This window comes from Aegilops tauschii, chromosome 5 (assembly GCF_002575655.3).
Source record: "Aegilops tauschii subsp. strangulata cultivar AL8/78 chromosome 5, Aet v6.0, whole genome shotgun sequence".
Lineage (NCBI taxonomy): Eukaryota > Viridiplantae > Streptophyta > Magnoliopsida > Poales > Poaceae > Aegilops > Aegilops tauschii.
Genome location: NC_053039.3, coordinates 573,311,541 through 573,330,902, shown reverse-complemented (window position 1 = coordinate 573,330,902; position 19,362 = coordinate 573,311,541). Strand labels below are relative to the sequence as shown.

Sequence of the window (19,362 nt, the reverse complement as noted above, 5' to 3'; positions counted from 1 at the left end):
CAAAGAAAATGTATGTTCATATGCATATGCAAAGAAAATGTATGTTCATATATATGATGATATGTTCATATAAAAAGGAAAATAAGAAGAGGAACAAAGGAGAAGAAGAGGAGAGGAAGAAGAGGAGAAATAAAAATAAGAAGAGGAAAAAAGAAGAGGAGAAGAAGAAAGGAATAGAAGAGAAGAAGAAAAAATTGAATAGAAAAAATTCTATTTTTTCTTCTTCTCTCCTCTATTCCTTTCTTCTTCTCCTCTTTTTTTTCTTCTTTTTTCTTCGATCTTCTCCTCTATCCCTTTTCTTCTTCTCCTCTTTTTATTTCTTCTTCGTTTTCTTATGTTTTATCGGGTCTGTCGTCGTCGATATACCCCTCTCCCAATAACTTCAACACGAGGGGGGTCGATATACCCCCTCCCCGCCGATAATATTATTTTCCCATGTACGTATGTCGTCGTTGTCGATATAACCCCCTCCCGATAACTTCAACACGTGGGGGGGGGGTCTCGATATACCCCCTCCCCGATAACATTATTTTCCCATGTATGTATGTCGTCGTTGTCGATATATATAACTCCCTCCCAGATAACTTCGACATGATGGACGGTCGATATTTATACCCCCTCTCGACCGTGATAACTTATACCACGGGAGCACCCCCCGGCCCTCTCGCTCGACCAAAACTCTCGAGGACACCCAAACCCTAGAAAAAAAACGATGTCGGTCTCCTACCCCCTCCCGCCGCGCCCCTACCCTTGAAGCGTTGCCTAGGCCACCCCAAACCCGGAATAAGCTAGGTCTATGTTTGCACTAATATATCCACCTGCTGTCATGTTTGTGTAATAATTGCCATGTTGTAATATTTGCAGAAACAATGGAGCACGGACGAGACGAGCAAGCAGAAGAGGTGTTGGGGGACATAATCTTAGCCGCAGGTGATATCTTGTCGTATCTTAACGACAGTGATGGTCTGGAAGAACAGGGTGAAGAAGCAGGCTACGGTGATCGAAGAGTGGAGGAGGAAAGACATGATTATGATGGCTCCGGTGACCCAATGCTGGTGCAAGAAGGAGCCCGTGGTGACGGCTCCGGTGACCGAACAGAGTTCGGCCAGGTAAATATATTAGTTAAGCCTGTGCTGACTAGCTAATTGATGCATTCATTGTTTTGGTATGTACACATATTAATTAACACTCGTCTTTCTTCTTTTTCCTAGCCCTCCGGATCGAGCACAACTTCGGTAAAGAGACGAGGCCCGAAGAGAAAGTTGCGCTCGGATGAAAGGTTTGAGATCACAGCAATCGCGCGCGACGGCCAACCGATTGAACCCCTCCAGACAAAGGATGCATTTGCTGCTCAGTGCGGGGTTCTAGTTAGGGACAAGATCCCGATCAGCATCCACCAATGGTATAAGCCTAAGAAGGAAGACCCTGAGGTGTCTTATGTCAATGATATGCATAAAGATGATCTTTGGACTGAGCTGAAGGCAAATCTCACCCTACCGCCAGAGGAGGATCCGGAGAAGCCAGTTATAGAGCAATTAATCAAGTCTCATGCTCTTAAGAAGATTGCAGACCTATTCAGGAGGTGGAAGAATGAGCTGAAAACGTTTGTCGACAAAGAAGAGACACCAGAATTCATCGGCCGGTATGAGAAGACCAGAGATCACTGGCCCGCATTTGTGGCCCACAAGACATCGGAAAAGAGTAAGAAGATGTCAGCGACAAACAAGAAGAATGCTGCAAAGAAGAAGCTTCACCATCGCACGGGGTCAGGTGGCTACCTCAAAGCCCGACCTAAGTGGGCCAAGGCTGAGAATAATCTGCTTCAAAAAGGGATCGAACCACAGACAATGAACTGGACAGACCGTTGCCGGACTTGGTTCTTCGGGACTGGCGGAACCTTGGACCCTGTATCAGGGAGGTGCATTTGGACGAACGAGCTTTTGAGAATACCAGTCAAGAAGATTCAGCAATATATCGATAGAGGGCAGGAAGGGACGTTCGTTCCAGACAGAGAGAACGACGAGCTCACAATTGCCCTCGGGAACCTGAGCACCCTGGACGGACACGAGGCACGCCAGGCTCCGTTCCGTGGAAGGCTGGTTTTCCGGACGCGAGCGGTTACAAAAGCCAGGAGAGGAGGAAAAAAGTGGAGCAGATCCAAATTCAGAAGCTGCACGAAAGGGTTCAAGCGCTAGAGGAACGAGACGGCAATCGACATGCCGAAACTGCCCCCGAAGCTACACTGCCATCTCAGCGGAGAAGCAGCATGGCTTCCACTGAGCTGCTTCAGCTGGAGCATGCAGCTCCTGCTAGCTACCCCGTGGATGCTATCACGGAGTCTCAACATTGCCACCTTATGGTGGAATGGCAGAACTTCAAAGTCAAGGCGGCTGTTGGCTCTGTTTTACCTCCTGAACCCGGCGCAACCTACCACTGCCGGCCGATTCCAGAAGGATATGCTAGGGTGATGGTGGATGAAATAACGGAGGGATTTGAGGAGCTCCAGCTTGACCACCCTACCGGTGAAGGGGAGACTCGGCTGGGTTCTGCTCTGAAGACTCCATGCCTATGGCGGAAGGTGCTCATCAAGCTTCCGAACTGGACGGCTCCGGCGAGTAAGGGCACTCCGCCTCCTCCTCTGCCTCCTCCTCCGGCGAGTGATCAAGGCACTCAGCCTCCTTCTCCGCCAGCGCCGGCGCGCCAGAGCAGCCAGCCTCCTCCTTCTCCGCCTCGTCAGCAAGGGCGGAAGAGACCCGCCGCCGCTGCGGCTGCTCCGGCGCGTCGTAGTCCTTCTCCTCCGCCTTGTAAGCAAGGAAAGAAGACAGCCGCAGCCGCTCCGTCTGCTCTGCCGGCGTCTAGCAGTAGAGCTGCCAGAGGCGGGAGGCAATACAGATTTGGTCCTTCTCTGAAGACTCCAGAGAAGTTACCATACGAGAGGACCGAGGAGGAAACCAGGAAGATCGTGCGAGCCGAAGTGACAAACTTCTTTGAAGGGGTGAAAGCAAAGAAACATCCACCTCCGGAGGAGAAGGTAGATCCGGTGAAAGCAAAGCGCACTCTGGCTGCCCTGACAAAACCACCAAAGTCTCCGTCAAGAGGCAACTATGAGCGCATTCTTGCAAAGACATATGCCGAAGCGGAGCGGTCGGGAAGTACTTTCAGTGATCAAAGGTTAAAAGAACGACGAGCTGGGAAAAAATTGCCCAGCTCGGCGAACAAGCGAACCAATCGTGTCCCCCGCTCAAGGTGTCAAAAGACATCGTCGCTAATGATCCGAGTATGGTGCCCGGTTATAGCAATCTTGGAGATTACCTGCCCGACGATGTACATTATGAAATCATGGAGGTGGACGAACACAAATACCATTACGGGAAGCCTCTCGTCAAAGATGAAAGATCTCTAACAACGATGATGTGAAGACTACATGATTGGTACATGAAAACCTGCAGAGAGTCTGATGGGATGAATACTTTGACGCAGAGAGTTAAACCAGAGCATCACCTCGTTGGAATTGATATACTGAATGTTCCATTTGAGGATTTCTTCCAGTTTCACAATCAAAAGGCCCTCGATAAAACAACGATCACTTGCTACTGTCTGTAAGTAGTACTACTTCTGTCATTAAGTCTCTCTATATAGGTCAGCTCTTTCATTGCATGTATTTATAATTATCCTCACTATATTATGCATATTGAAGATCGCCGAATTGAAGAAAAGACAAATCGGTGATATTGGGTTCATTAACACAAATCTCATAGATGCATATACGGTTGAAAAACATCCCAAAGAAGCCGAGGCCAACTTGCTACAATCGTTGGTATTAAATCAAAACAAAGATATAATACTCTTTGCTTACAACTTCAAGTGAGTGTTACTGTCTTGTGCATATTCGGTTTCCCTTATTAGTCCAGGTTATGGTAATGTAATTGATGACTTATGCATGCATGCGCAGCTTCCACTATATTCTCCTAGAGATTAAGCTTGAGGAGGGAGTAGTAACCGTCTTAGACTCGAGACGAAAAGATCCCCAGGACTATGCGAACATGACTCAAATGCTCGAGAAGTAAGTTAAATCGATCATTATCCACCATATTAGCAACTTTGTTCATTTCCTGATATCAAGTAATTGTTTTCTTTGTCTGGCAGGGTTTGGAGAAAATTCACCAAAAAAGCTCCGGGACTGCCGAAGAAGCTGCAATTTAATCACCCGAAAGTAAGTACTATAGTAGCATGTTCCGCGCATCTCCTAGTGATTCAAGCGCTAGTTTCATCAATACCATTTAGCTTGCTTTCTTATCAGTTTGATTGACCTCTATTTCTTGTAAAGTGGTTGTGGCAGGAACCCGGGAATAATTACTATGGATACTACGTTTGCGAGTCGATCCGCTACACGACCTGTGAGCGGGGCTACACTGAAGAACAATATGAAGTGCGTAAGCAATAATATTCACAATTTTATTTTATTACCATCATTTGTGTTGAGTTTCATTTATTCATATATATATGTATTGACCCACTTCTTCAAATTAGATGTTTCGGAAGCGGGATGAACTCCTAGCACCAGATCGTATGCGAGGAATTCAAGAGGAATTGGCGGCATTCTTCCTTGACCACGTGATCGCTGAAAATGGAGAATACTATGTGGACCCTGTGTTCCTACAATTTAATTAGGAGATTGTATTGTAAGAGATAATTATTGTATATATGTAGCCGGTAGTGTCGGATAGATATACGAGAACTTGTTGTTCGACCAATATCTCGGAGAAGGAGAGGTGGTCGATATCACTTCTCTCTGTATGCATATGTTCATGACGATCTTCTGTTTCCTTCATTTGATTACTAGCTAGCGTGTCTACTCCTCTCCATACGTATATAGTACGTAGCGTCAACCAAGCACGGAGATAAGAGAGGACACTTCTCTCTATTAATTAGCTAGCTAACACAATACATGAAACACCTAAATTAACCCCCCAAAACCCCTAAACCACCCCCTTTCAAAAAAACAAAAACCTCAGCTCCTGCCAGCTGCTGACGCGTGGATGCCTATTGGTCCCGGTTGGTGACACCAACCGGGACAAAAGGCCCTGCCTATTGGTCCCGGTTGGTGGCACCAACCGGGACCAAAGGCCCCCCTGCCTGGGCTGGCAGCAGCGGCCACGTGGAGGACCTTCTGTCCCGGTTCGTGTAAGAACCAGGACTAAAGGGTTAGGGCTTTAGTAACGACCCTTTAGTCCCAGTTCGAGAACCGGGACAAAAGGCCCTTACAAACCGGGGTAAAAGCCCCCTTTCCTACTAGTGAGAATCTGTGGTTCGAAATTTATACCAGTCAGACATATCATATTTGACAATGCTTTCTCTTATTGGGAGTGAGGGCTTTGTGGCTGATGATTATATGTACTATGTATTTGATGAGGAGAAAGGATTAGAAGGTTTAGATAAAATATGCTGTGAAGATGATGTGCAGCAGATGTTGGCACACTCTCATAATGAAAAGTTTCTGAACATAAGAGTAGTGGGAGCTCTTGAGGAATGTAATGTAGATGAAAATCATGAAAACAGAGATAGTTATTTTGCTGAACATTGCATTAACACTCAACAAAGTTGCACTAAGGTGGTGGATATAAGCATGGACAGAAAGGAAGAGCTGAAGAAAAGCATGGTGCAGAGAGAGGCTAGCCTTAACCATTTTGAAGGTGACACTGATGTGTCTGAATTTGTTTCTGATGATGAAGCTGCAAATTCAGGTTCAGATGGGAACAATGTGGATTTTCAGTCAGAGTATTCCTCTGAAGATGAAGCTGCAAAACAAGATACAACAGTGGCACTGAAACTGAAGGTAGTGAGAAAACCTGGTCCAACTAGTAGATCCCACCATGAGGTTGAGAAAATGGAGAAAGCAGATTGGTTCCCTGAAGCAGATGAAAAATGTTTCCCTGGTGATTATGGCATCAGTGATGAAGAAGATGAGCCTGAAGGATCCTATAAACTACCAAGTGGTAGGAAGAGAAGGAATAAGAAGTTGAAAGACAGGATATGGTATGATCACAAACTTCAAGGACCAGTAGAATAGTTCTGTAAGGGCTTGTGCTTCACCACTGTGTATGAGTTCAGAGATGCACTTAGGGATTTTCACATTAGGACTTTGAGAAATTTTCAATACCACAGAAATGCCCCAGATAGGATTATTGTTTGGTGCTCAGAGAGAGCCGCCCAGGGATGTGATTTTTATATATGTGCCTCTAAGTTAGCTCATGAAAAAACATTCTGCATCAAGAAGTGTGATATGTTGCACACTTGTGGAGCATGTGCAGAGTCCACAAAGGTTACTACTAAGTGGATGTCAAGGTCAGTAGAGGCAGCATTGAGAGAAGACATTAGATCTCCTGTGGATGCATTAATTAAGAAGACCAAGACTAAGTTTGCAGTGGATGTATCAAGAAGTGTGGCATATAGGGCAAGGAGGAAGGCTGTTGATGTAGTTCAAGGTGACCACAAGCAGCAGTACTTGAGGCTCAGGGATTATCATCAAGCAGTTCTTGACACAAACCCAGGTAGCAGGTGTATAGTAACAACATTTGAAGATCCAGAGAACCCAGCACCTACTCCTAGATTCAAGTATATGTTCTATTGTTTAGCAGCTTCAAAGGAAGGTTTCCTTAATGGTTGCAGACCATTTATAGGTCTTGATGGATGCTTCATCAAGTTAACCACTGGACAGCAAATTCTTGCAGCCACATGAAGGGATGGAAACAACAATATTTATCCTATAGCTTTTGGTGTGGTTGACAAGGAAGATGGTGAAAGTTGGAATTGGTTTTTAACTCAATTGAGATGTTGCATTGGCAGTGGCAACAAATTTGAAACATACACTATCATGTCTGACAAGCAAAAGGTTGGGAAGAATTCCATTGAGCAATTTATGTTATTACTTTTTTTAATTATTTCAATTTTTTCAATTGTATTAATAATTTGTGAATGTGCAGGGCTTGCTTAAGGCAATAAATGAGGTATTCCCTGATTCACCTCAAAGGTATTGTCTTAGGCACATATATGCAAATTTTTAATCTGCTGGATTTAGAGGCCAGGAACTAAAGAAGTGTTTTGACAAGGCTAGCTACTCCTACACTAAACATGGGCATGAACTAGGCATGGCAGAGCTGAAAGCACAGTCTGAGGATGCTTGGAAATGGCTCAAAAAAATTGAGGTCTCTACTTGGGCTAGGTTTGCTATGGATCATACTTGCAAAACAGATTTAGTTGTGAACAATATAAGTGAAGTCTTCAACAAGATGATACTGGATGTTAGGGCCAAACCAATAAGGACAATGTTTGAAGGGATTAGGACCAAGCAAATGATCAAGAGGCAACAAACTAGGGAGAAGTTACAGATTAGCAGGTGGACAATCACACCAACCTACTCAGAGATTTTAGAAGAGAACAAGCAGTATGCCAAGTATTGTCAGGCTGACAGAGCTGGTCCAACAATTTGGCAAGTTACTAGCAAAGAAAAACAGTATTGTGTGGACATGGAAGGGTATACATGTGACTGCAAGAGATGGAACATGACTGGTCTACCTTGCAGTCATGGCATATCTGTACTGACAAAGAAAAAGCTGCATCCTGAGGACTATGTCAATGGCTTTTTCAAGAAGCCACTTTATTTGGAGACATACAAAGAAATTATATACCCTGTTCCTGGTCCAGATTTCTGGCCTCACACAAACACTCCAGACATTGAACCTCCTGTGTTCAAAGAAAAGGCAGGCAGAAAACAAACTGCAAGGAGGAAAGGAGAGTTTGAAGTTCCTGCCCCAAGAGACACCAGTAGGATGGGAACAATTACCTGTGGAAATTGTGGGTTGGAAGGACACAAGTATACAAGTTGCAATAAGACTCTTAGGCCTAAACTGCAAATGAGGAAAAACAAACACCAGGTAATTATCAAGCATCAGAGCAATGTTTCCTTTTACATAGTCTAATCTAAGTTAAGTTGGACCTTTAATGTAGGAAAACAGGGCAGTCTATGCACCTGCTCCATCTGCACCAGTACAAACTCCAAGAGCACCAGCCCCTCGTGCAAGAGCACCAGCTCCTGCTGCATTAGCACCAGCACCACATGCAAGAGCACCAGCTCCTGCTGCATCTGCACCAGCTCCTACTACAACAGCTAAAAGGGGTAGGCCTGCAGGTGGAGGGAGAGGCAAGGGATTCAGTGCACCAAGATCTGTTGCTGCAACTTCAGATGTTTTGGCTGGTAACAAAAGGAAGAGGTTTGCAAGCAGCAGATTGAGGGGTTATTTGTATGCCAGTGGTAACTGACACTATAAAAAGGTAGAACTTCTCTCTTGGAACCTGTTTGAATTAGTTTAGAACCTGTTTCACTTTGTTTTGAACATGTCTGTACTTTTCTGCATGAGTATGTCTGAATTTGTGTGAACCTGACCGAACCCTATACTTCTATCAAATTTGTGGTGTAACGTGGGCCTGATGGTGGGCTTCCGTGTTGGACCTAACTAACCCACCAAGCCTGCCACACTGTCTACATAAGAGAGGCCACCAGAAACCACTGGATCCCCGCGCCTCATTCCCCTTGACCAAAACCTAGCCGCCATTGATGGATCCACAGTTAGGAGAGGTAGTTGATGAACAAGACGAGGTTGCTAGGGCTGAAAGGAGGGCCAACCATCGAGCACAGGCACAGGAGCGACGCCAGATGATTGCTGCCATGATTATGGCGGAACGCAACCAGAATGACGTGAAGCAGTTCAAGGAGGTGTTCCCAGAAGGAACCAACTTCACAGATGAACTAATCATCTGGTGGGCCAGAGACAGGGCATCTTTCCATCGATTCCAAGCAACAAGGAAGAGATAGACTCAGATCCTGGCAGCAGCAGAAGGAAGACAAGATTGGGATTAGTTCAACGCGGTAGTTTCTGACTAAATTGTGGTGTTTCTGAATCTGCTTGTCTTGTGCTCAATATTGCCCTGAATCTTGTTCTTAGTCTTGCTTTGAAGCTTGTCTTGTTCTGAACTTTCTAAACTTTATGATTGCAGTGAAGGATGCAGTTCAGGAGATGCACCAACCGTGATGAAGACGATGCAATGTGGCTGCCTAAATCTATGTTAAAGACTATGCTTATTTTCTGAACTATCTATGTTTGGGTTGTTGGAAAATCTATGATAAAGACTATGCTTATTTTCTAAGAAATGTATCCATGGCACAATATTTTGAAGTCTGAACTTATGCCTGAATCCATCTATCTGCATTTATATGAATGTTTCTATACTTGGGCTTTGCTGAAATGTGATTTTTTGGTCACTCTAATTTTTGAAATACTTTGCCATCAACTACTCCACTGTTTGAGCACACAAGTTCCAAGTTGCTGGGTTTCAACAAAGACTTTAATTGCAACACAACTACCACCATTTCTCATCACTCAATCTACCACTTCCCCACTGTCACACTCCACCGCACTTCCTCCACTCCAACATTTAAGTAGCCCAACAACTCACTCTATCTCTGCTCACTCTACCTCTCTCTCAAAAACCTCACTGCACCTACATCCATGGCTGGTTCTTCCTCTATGCCAGACCCATGGCTGAACCCCTTCCCCACCGGCAAGGGCTGGGTTGCCATGCTTTTTGGGTCGGCTCGCGGTGACGAAGACCTCTTCCTCGACTACATGAAGATTGCCATGAGATACAGCAGCGCACAAGGGCTCGTGGATGCATCAGAAGAGGTGAGGAAGAAGGCGACGACTGAGGAGAAGCAGCGCATGGACCAGCGCTATGCAACCCCAGGTAAGGGTATCATGCCCATCAACATGTTGCTGTGGGCAATGAAGGAGGCGGACTCCGGCGATGCTGGGCAGAGGGAACGGTGGGCAGCCCACTGCTATATCCCTCCAGCACAAGCTACAACTCCAACTACTATGGGCAACGACGACGAGGACCTGCAGATCATCGCCCCACCAGCACTGCTGGCTCGCCGACGTCCTCCTCCCATCATCGTCATCGATGGAGACGAAGAGAAGGTGCCAGAGCTGCCACCTACCACTCAAGTCAAGCAAGAGGTGCGACGGTCAGGTCGCATAGCAGGGCACGGGCCTAACAATCTGAAACTGTAAGTTTCAGATTCAGTTACAACAGTTATCGCCAGATCTATGTGAGATTCAGTTCTGTCAGTTTAGTTCTGTCAGTTTAAGTGTCTTTGAACAATTTTAGTGTCCATGTCCTATCTATGTAAGACTAAATGCTATCTATGGGAGACTAGATGTCTTCCAAACTTCTCTGAATTTGTCTGAACCTGTGATGAAGCAATTTATGAAGTAAAAAGATCTCAGCAAGAACTTATGATACAACACACACAAATAAACTACATCAGACTTAGATAATTTAGTTCTTAACTTAACTTAGCACCAGTTCTCAGCATCAGGATAATATTTGGGCAGTACAGATCAGGGCAAACACCACCCCCACACCAACCAAAATGATCTGAACCCATTACAGTTCTTAGGTAGTTCAAAGGTAGTTCATAGGTAGATCAGGGCATATTTGCATCAGACTGATCATTCCTAGGCCAATTATATATATAGGCCTCATATATACTTACCATCCAGAGCTGCCACTTCACTCCTCCATCACAACTTCCTTTATCTTGTCCAACTTTTCCTTGCACCCATGACCAACCTTAAGGAGCTCAGCAATGACATTCTCCAGCTTCTTCTTCTCTTCTTTAAGGAGATCTTTCTCCACCTCTAGCTCCTTCATGGCCTTCCTTGTGTTTTGGATTATATCAGCTTGACTCTGAAGGATGCACCTTTGTTCTTTCTTGAGCTTAAGCTTCTCCATTTGAAGCTCAATCTTTGCCTGCTCCTCAAGTTGCTTCTTCTTCTCCTTCAGTTCATTGATTGCCTGGCTTGTGCAATCCATGTCATGAGATTTGATTCCATCCTGAAAATCAAACAACTTGGACACATCATCCACCAGCTGGCTATACTGATTGGCCAGAGAATCAAGCTCCTTCTGCAGTTTTGCAACCTCTATCCCATGAGCCTCATTATCCTGGGCTCTACCAAGGTTCTGCTCATGATACATATCCCAGAGCTTGCTTAAGCACCTTTGCAGAATTACAGGCCAGGGGGCATCTACCCACTCCAGAACACCACAGTTCACACCATCCTGAAAATCAATTTAAATTTACAGTGAACAAGCAAATTCAGAATAACAAATCATAAACAATAATGATATAAGCTACACTAGCTAGTTAGTTCTATACTAAAAATACAATACATCAATATGTTTCATATGTTTCCAGTGCTCTTTAGTACAAGTACAGTATTCAGACATACCAATGTTTTCAGACTTAAGGAAAATTTAGAAAAACAGCAACTAAACAGTCTGTTTCCACTACATAGCAGAAATTCAAGCTAATCAAATCCACACCAACTTGGTCCATTACCTCAGTAGCACATCCTATGAATCTCCTGCCAGTGTCAATGCCTTCAAATGCCACAAACTTGCCCGCCCTCTGCCTGTGCAGGATGCACCTTCTGTCAGATTCAGTCACAAGCCCACAGAAACTAGGGTCTATCACAGTGTCAGGAGTTTGCTGCAAATGCAAAAGCATATCTATATCAAGAACAACTCACATATATCAACTTAAATAGAAAAATCTCAAATATCTTCAAACCCTAACCCTATCCCTAGAACAGAACAGACAGGAGAGGGAGAGGATAGATTGAGCTGACTTACAAAGTACTCCATCTGCATGCTGTTGAGCTCGCTCATGTACTCGTCATCGTCGTCCGACATCTCGTTGCTGTTCGGCCACGACGGCATGGTCGCGGCGTCGCCGGAGCGCGAGAAGAAGAAACAGAAGCAGAGGAGAGCAGAGAGGAGTGGAGTGAGCTCGGGGAGAGTGAGAGAGCTGGTGGGGACGAGCGGCCCGGTCGGCCAGGTTATGACCTAGTCCCGACCAGGTGCGACCGACGAGCGGCTCTAACAGCCCCGCGCGCCGTTAGCCGTTAGGCGGGCCGCCCGCCTGGCAAGTGGGCCACTCACGTCAGAATCGCTGTTAAAACGGTCAAAACCACCATTCAGTCAACCTGATAGTTTTTAGTCACGTTTTTTCGTTTTTTTTAGTTTTTGGCCACTTTTAAAAAAGTGGTAGTTCTGTGGGACGCGAACCCCTAAATGGTATTTTTTGTCAAACACTCCCTAGCGACATAAGATCCAATAAGGCCAAGCAGTTCCTGGGTCACGCAGACCTGCAACGCGCTGTAATACTTGATTTCCTGGGTGCTGAATACCTTACTCAAAATAAGGATGGGGAAGATAGCCAGAGACACAACAAAGGTGGAGGTGTTGCCAAAGAAGAACACCAGGTATCTTTTGTCCGGCATATGGTCGCCGTTGAAGTACTGCTGGCAAAAGTCGCCGTTCAGTCCAGCTTGATACGTCACACTCGCCGTCAGAGCCCCGAGCAGAAGGAGATGCATTTGAGATCTCTTCAGAATCTGATAGGCATCGCCACTGCCTTGCCCGAGCACTATGTTTTGGTGCTGGCGATTTATCGGCTCCACCTTCAGCTGGTAGTACTTCTTTTTCTCCGAGCGAAGCAATTTCGGGCACTTTTGCGGTGTTTCTTGCATACAGCTGAGCACAATCTCCACAAGCTTTGAAGAGAATACAAGGATTTGAGTAGCAATGTAAAGTATCAATGCGATGATGCAGGCAGAGAATATGTAGATGGAGGTCCACACGCGGAGATAGGTTCTGCCATACAGAGCAAGCAGGCTCAGGGTCATGGCGACCCGCAGTGCGTACCACTTGATTCGCTGCAGGTTGCTGCTGATTAGGTTCGCCGGGAGGAGATGGAGGAGAATGACCACCAGCGACGCGACAAAGGCGATGGCACTGCAATAAAAGAACACCACGTATCTCCGGGGATGCGTGACGTCGAACGGGCTGCCAGTGAACCAGCGGCGGTTGTCGAGCCAGAGCTTGCCCGGCGGCCCCAGCACCGCCGAGCAGGAGAAGCTTGCCGTGAGGGTGCCCAGGAGCAGCACGACTTGCTGCCGCCGCGGGTTCATGACGGGTGGAACGGCCCGCGCCCGGGCTCCCCTCTCGCGGTCGACGACATACGTCGTCGTCGCCATCACTTCCGCGCTTAGGAGTTGATGTGTTGCTCCGTTATTGTGGATTTGTGGTGACTCTTCTGGTGATTTAAGAACCCATGTTCCGGGTTCCCGGCGTCGCTGTCGGGTGCCGGTTTCACGCTAATCTCCCAAAAGACATCGGGCGGTAAGCTTTTTGTCTCCACTGGGAACGGGGGAAAGTGCCTAGACTTTTCTTGTGCAGTTGTGCACTTGTCTCCGGCGGCAGCGGGCCGTGGGTGAAAGCAATATTGCTGCAATAATACTAATGGCAACGGCATACAAGTATTCCCATCTCAGCCAACAATAATAATAGTCATGACTTCGATGGAGACTTACAAATCCACAGTTAATCTCTCTGTCAACCGGACACAAGTAAACAGCTCAGCTTTGATCAATGACCGCCCTATCATCGTCTGCCCGGCTGTACTCCCATCTCTATACCCTTGGCCATTTTAGGCGGGTAAATTTATTCATAATAATTATTTACAAGTGCATTATTGGAATAGATATGATTTTGAGTCAGTAGCCTCTCTTGTTTGTTTTGTATCACCAAAACTCAAAGTTGTCACCATCCATATCGCATCAGCTACGAATATATTTCTGTGTTAAAGATATAAAGAGTGACATGGATGTTGTGCAAACAAACACATGCGTACGAGATAGGACCAAAGGCTGAGACAAAGTTGTTATTATTATTTGCTTACCGCCGTGCCTCACTTTGCTTCATGGATGGACATGCTTGCTCGTAAAATATCATCATGGATCTATCGTGATTACTAACCTGGTTGGTCAACAAAACCTCACAATTACTAGCCTAGTATGCCCATCTAACGTGAATTAAGTACTAGTACTCCCTCCATTTTTTTACTCTGTATATTAGAGTCGACTGAAGTCAAATTTCATAAAGTTTGACTAAGTTTACTACACTACGTACCAATGCTCTGCATGTCTTTAAATATAATACTCCCTCTATCCATATATATGGTCAAATGCGTTTTTCAAGGCTTGACCAAATGATAGACTAAAAATATATAACATGCAAGTTACACAAAGCATATCGTTAAATCGGTACGTGAAAGAAGTTTCCAATAATACAATTTTCAAATTATAAATCTGACATACTATTAATCTTATCAATAGTTAAAGGTAGTCTAAGAAAACGCATTACGCTTTATATAGATGAAAGGAGGGAGTAACACCATAGCTTTCTTGGTACGCTCACACCAAAACATTGGCTTGACTCCTTCCATGCGGATGCACATGCGCACATGATCGTTCATGCGTTTTCCGTTGTTAGCTGTGCCAAAGTTTTTTTTTTTTGCTTAGTCCTCTTCATGTTGCTGCTAGCTCCACATGTCCGGCACTAATGCAGAGCCGTCTTTTTTGATGGCAGATTTTTAAACATCATCTTGACAAGGTGTGCCATAGGGAGGGGTCCATCTCGCAAACAATACAGTTTAATCGTGTGAACTAATCCGAGGTGCTAGTATCAAGCGATCACACAAGTACGACATCAAGATTTGTTAATACATCCCGGAGCCTGACTACGGCGCTCCTTCCTCCGCACCTCGATCGTCCAGGCGCTGGCACACGCCGTGGCTCTCCTACGTGCTTGTGCTATTATGTTGTCATATATTACATCATGTGCCTATGCCCACATATATCAGAGACCTAAAATAGAAGTGTCCTGTTAGGCCATGACTCCATATCCTATCTACACACCATATGATTCAGAGCCTAATTGTAACCCACTCCCTCCGTCCGGTGAAGAGTGTACATTTGGTTTTAAATTTTGTCCACAAAAGAGTGTACTTCTATATTCCAAATGAACTTTAAAGTAGAAAAAGTATTTCTCTCTCATCACACGGTAATCAAGGCCAATAACATTTTACACATGGTCTTCTTAATTTCTACATGCACTTAGCTCATTGGGGGTTGGGTAATTAAAGACGAAAGAGATGGTGGCTTGCACCTTTCCAATGCATTTTTTACTTTACTCTATAATTTCTCCTACAATTTCTATATGCACACTTTTCACCGGACGGAGAGAGTACTTTATTCAAAATATTCGACACAACTCAAACAAAACTCGACCTAGGCAAATATTCTCCACCACATTGGATTCATCCATGCGTCGAACCTTCATGCACATTTGATTGGATATGAGTTACGCCATGAGCAGCGTTGCTACTCCCGGACTCTATGTGACTCCACCTGCAACTATAGTCCCTACTTGTCTTCTCCACAGTCAACATTCAAGCAAAATTAAGTTACTTTTTATTCTACTTTGCGCTCTCAACTTTCGGAGTATCTGTTTAACGTCATCACGCACCGATCACTTTCTGCGTGAAAATGAACAACTCACATATTGGATGTGACATATAAGAGTTACCCAAACTCAACATCCTAACTCTTTCTTGACTGTTATCTAACTTGAAGAAATTTCACCGTTGCAATGTGTCACCCCGAGTCACAGTTGTCTGATCTTTTCTCCGGGTAGTCTCTGACATGTCTCACAACGATAGCACTCTGCCTCCTTTTGTTCTTGTCATTCACACTTTGTCATGTGCACTGAACACCATAAAATATATGGCCATATATTCTCTCAGCTTTTGATACTTTCATACATTCCGCCACTTTCTCAGATTCTCCATGGTCAACTCATGTCCATCTCCCGGCCGTTACTGGTAGACCCAGTCATCAACTTGAACCTGGTACTCATCAACACTGCTTCAACACCCCCTGTACACTTTGTCTTACCACATGTCTGACTACCAGTGCCTTGGTATGTTGTTGTGTTCCCTGCTTAATGTATGTCTCGCCATTATCTGTTGGAAACGTAGCATGCAATTTCAAAAAAATAATCCTACGATCACGCAAGATCTATCTAGGAAATGCATAGCAATGATAGGAGGAGAGTGTGTCTACGTACCCTCGTAGACCGAAAGCGGAAGCGTTTGACAACGCGGTTGATGTAGTCGAACTTCTTATCGTTCCGACCAATCAAGCACCGAACGTATGGCACCTCCGAGTTCTGCACACGTTCAGCTCGATGACGTCCCTCGAACTCTTGATCCAGCAAAGTGTCGAGGAAGTAGATGAGTTCCGTCAGCATGACGGTGTGGTGATGGTGAATGGTGAAGTGATCCGCGCAGGGCTTCGCCTAGGCATTACGAAGATATGACCGGAGGCGTAAACTCTGGAGGAGGGCGCCGCACACGGCTAACAATTGTTGGTATGTGTTCTAGGCGCCCCCTCCCCACATATATATAGGTGGGAGGGGAGCAGCAAGGGGCGCCCCAAGTAGGAGGAATGCTACTTGGGGTCCTCCCCAATTCGGCCTTTCCTTATTTGCATGAAGGGGAAGGAAAGAGGGAGGGGGGGGGGGGTGAGGGAAGGAAGTGGGAATCCTAATCCACACTTTCCTTTCCCTTCCCCCTTTTCCTCCTCCTATAGCCTTATAGGGCGCACCAGCCCCTTGTGTGCTGGTGTGTTCCTTCACAAGGCCCATAGGATTGCCGGGGGTACCTGAAACACCTTCCGGTGACCCGATAAGTACCTGATACCCTCCGAAACACTTCCGGTGTCCGAATACCATCGTCATATATATCAATCTTTACCTCTCGGCCATTTCGAGACTCCTCATCATGTGCGCGATCCCATCCGGGACTCCGAACAACATTCATTCACCAAATCACATAAATCATATAATACAATATCGTCATCGAACGTTAAGTGCGCGGACCCTACGGGTTCGAGAACTATGTAGACATGGCCGAGACACCTCTCTGGTCAATAACCAATAGCGGAACCTGGATGCTCATATTGGCTCCTACATATTCTACGAAGATCAGTATCGGTCGAACCGTTATGACAACATATGCTATTCCCTTTCTCATCGGTATGTTACTTGCCCGAGATTCGATCGCCGGTATCTTCATACCAGTTCAATCTCGTTACCGGCAAGGCTCTTTACTCGTTCCGTAATACATCATCTTGCAACTAACTCCTTAGTCACTTTGCTCGCAAGGCTTCTTATGATGTGCATTACCGAGAGGGCCCAGAGATACCTCTCCGATACTCGGAATGACAAATCCTAATCTCGATCTATGCCAACCCAACAGACACCTTCGGAGATACCTGTAGAGCATCTTTATAATCACCCAGTTATGTTGTGACGTTTGATAGCACACAAGGCATTCCTCCGGTATCCGGGAGTTGCATAATCTCATAGTCGAAGGAATATGTATTTGACCTGAAGAAAGCAATATCAATAAAACTGAACGATCAATATGCTATGCTAATGAATGGGTCTTGTCCATCACATCATTCTCCTAATGATGTGATTCCATTCATCAAATAACAACACATGTCTATGGTCAGGAAACTTAACCATCTTTGATTAATGAGCTAGTCTAGTAGAGTCTCACTAGGGACATGGTGTTTGTCTATGTATCCACACATGTATCAAGTTTCCGGTTAATACAATTCTAGCATGAATAATAAACATTTATCATGATATAAGGAAATATAAAATAACAACTTTATTATTGCCTCTAGGGCATATTCCCTAACAAACATTGTGTTCCTTCCGGCCCATAAAAAGATATAAAAAGATAGATCTGATCATAAAGTCAAAGTTCATCGATCCCAACAAACACACCGCAAAAGAGTTACATCATATGGATCTCCAAGAGACCATTGTATTGAGAATTCAGCGAGAGAGAGAAAGCCATCTATCTACTAACTACGGACCCGAAGGTCTACAAAGAACTACTCACGCATCACGGAGAGGCACCAATGGAGGTGGTGAACCCCATCCGAGATGGTGTCTAGATTGGACCTGGTGGTTCTGGACTCTGCGGTGGCTGGATGAATATTTCGTCGACGCTTTTAGGGTTTCTGGAATATTGGAGTATTTATAGAGCAAAGAGGCGGTCCGGGGGGCATCCGAGGTGGGCACAACCCACCAGGGTGCGCGCCCCCCAGGCGCAGCCAGGGCCCGTTGTGTTCCTTCCGGCCCATAAAAATTCTTCGTGGAGTTTCGGGGCATTTGGACTCCATCTGATATTGATTTTCTGCGATGTAAAAAACAAGGAAAAAACAACAACTAGCACTTGGCACTATGTCAATAGGTTAGTACCAAAAAATGATATAAAATGACTATAAAATGATTATAAAACATCCAAGATTGATAATATAACAGCATGGAACAATCGAAAACTATAGATACGTTGGAGACGTATCAGCATCCCCAAGCTTAACTCCTACTCGTCCTCGAGTAGGTAAGTGATAAAAACAGAATTTTTGACGTGGAATGCTGCCTAGCATGTCATATCATATTCTTTTATTTATAGCATGGACAATTGGACTTTTATTTGTTCAAAGCAATAGTCTAGTTTTGACATAATAATTTTGATACTCAAGCATATCAACAAGCAACCATGTCTTTCAAAATATCAACGCTAAAATAAGTTATCCCTAGCCCATCATGCTCAACCATTGATCCATTCATGAAACACACTCGCATATTAACTACACCCAATACTTAAGTATGATCATATTGCCTCCTAGTTGGTGCTTTTATGAGAGAAGATGGAGACTCAATTTCAAAAATAAAAATTGCATGGAGTAAAAGAAAGGCCCTTCGCAGAGGGAAGTAGGGATTTGTAGAGGTGCCAGAGCTCAAAGCGAAAAAATTAGAGATAAAAACATTTTGGGTGGTGTATCCATCCCACCAACGAAAACGACTTAGAGTTCCCAACACTTTCCATGCTAGATATATCATAGGCGGTTCCCAAACAGAAAATAAAGTTTATTCCTTTTTCCACCATACTTTCACTCTCCATGGCTAGCCGTATCCACAGTTGCCCTCCATACCAACACTTTCCAAGGTATTTATTATTTGACAACATAAAGTAAATTCATTTTTGCATTTCGGGACTAAGCATCCCTAAAACCTTTGCCTTACTCTCGTGCAATGACAAGTGAATAAACACTCATCGTGAGAATAACACATCCAACATGGAAAATATTAGCCACCCCTCACCGCTCCGCGAGCAAAACAAATACACAACAGAGAAGTTTATTTTGAAAATTAGAGATGGCACATGCAAATTTGCTTAGAACGGCAAAAATATACCACATATAGGTTGATATAGTGGACTCATGTGGCAAAATTGGTTTAAAGGATTTTGGATGC

General features: G+C 44.8%; 1 protein-coding gene across 1 annotated transcript; it reads right to left on the bottom strand.

The window, feature by feature from the left end:
* Window positions 1-10,366: 10,366 nt before the first annotated feature.
* On the bottom strand, window positions 10,367-11,852 carry LOC109732297 (uncharacterized). The gene is made up of 3 exons (XM_020291488.4): window positions 11,755-11,852; window positions 11,462-11,611; window positions 10,367-11,181 (listed from the first exon to the last, which is right to left on the bottom strand). The coding sequence occupies exons 1-3, from the start codon at window positions 11,839-11,841 to the stop codon at window positions 10,630-10,632; spliced, it is 789 nt and encodes a 262-aa protein (XP_020147077.1). The 5' UTR covers window positions 11,842-11,852; the 3' UTR covers window positions 10,367-10,629.
* Window positions 11,853-19,362: the final 7,510 nt, after the last annotated feature.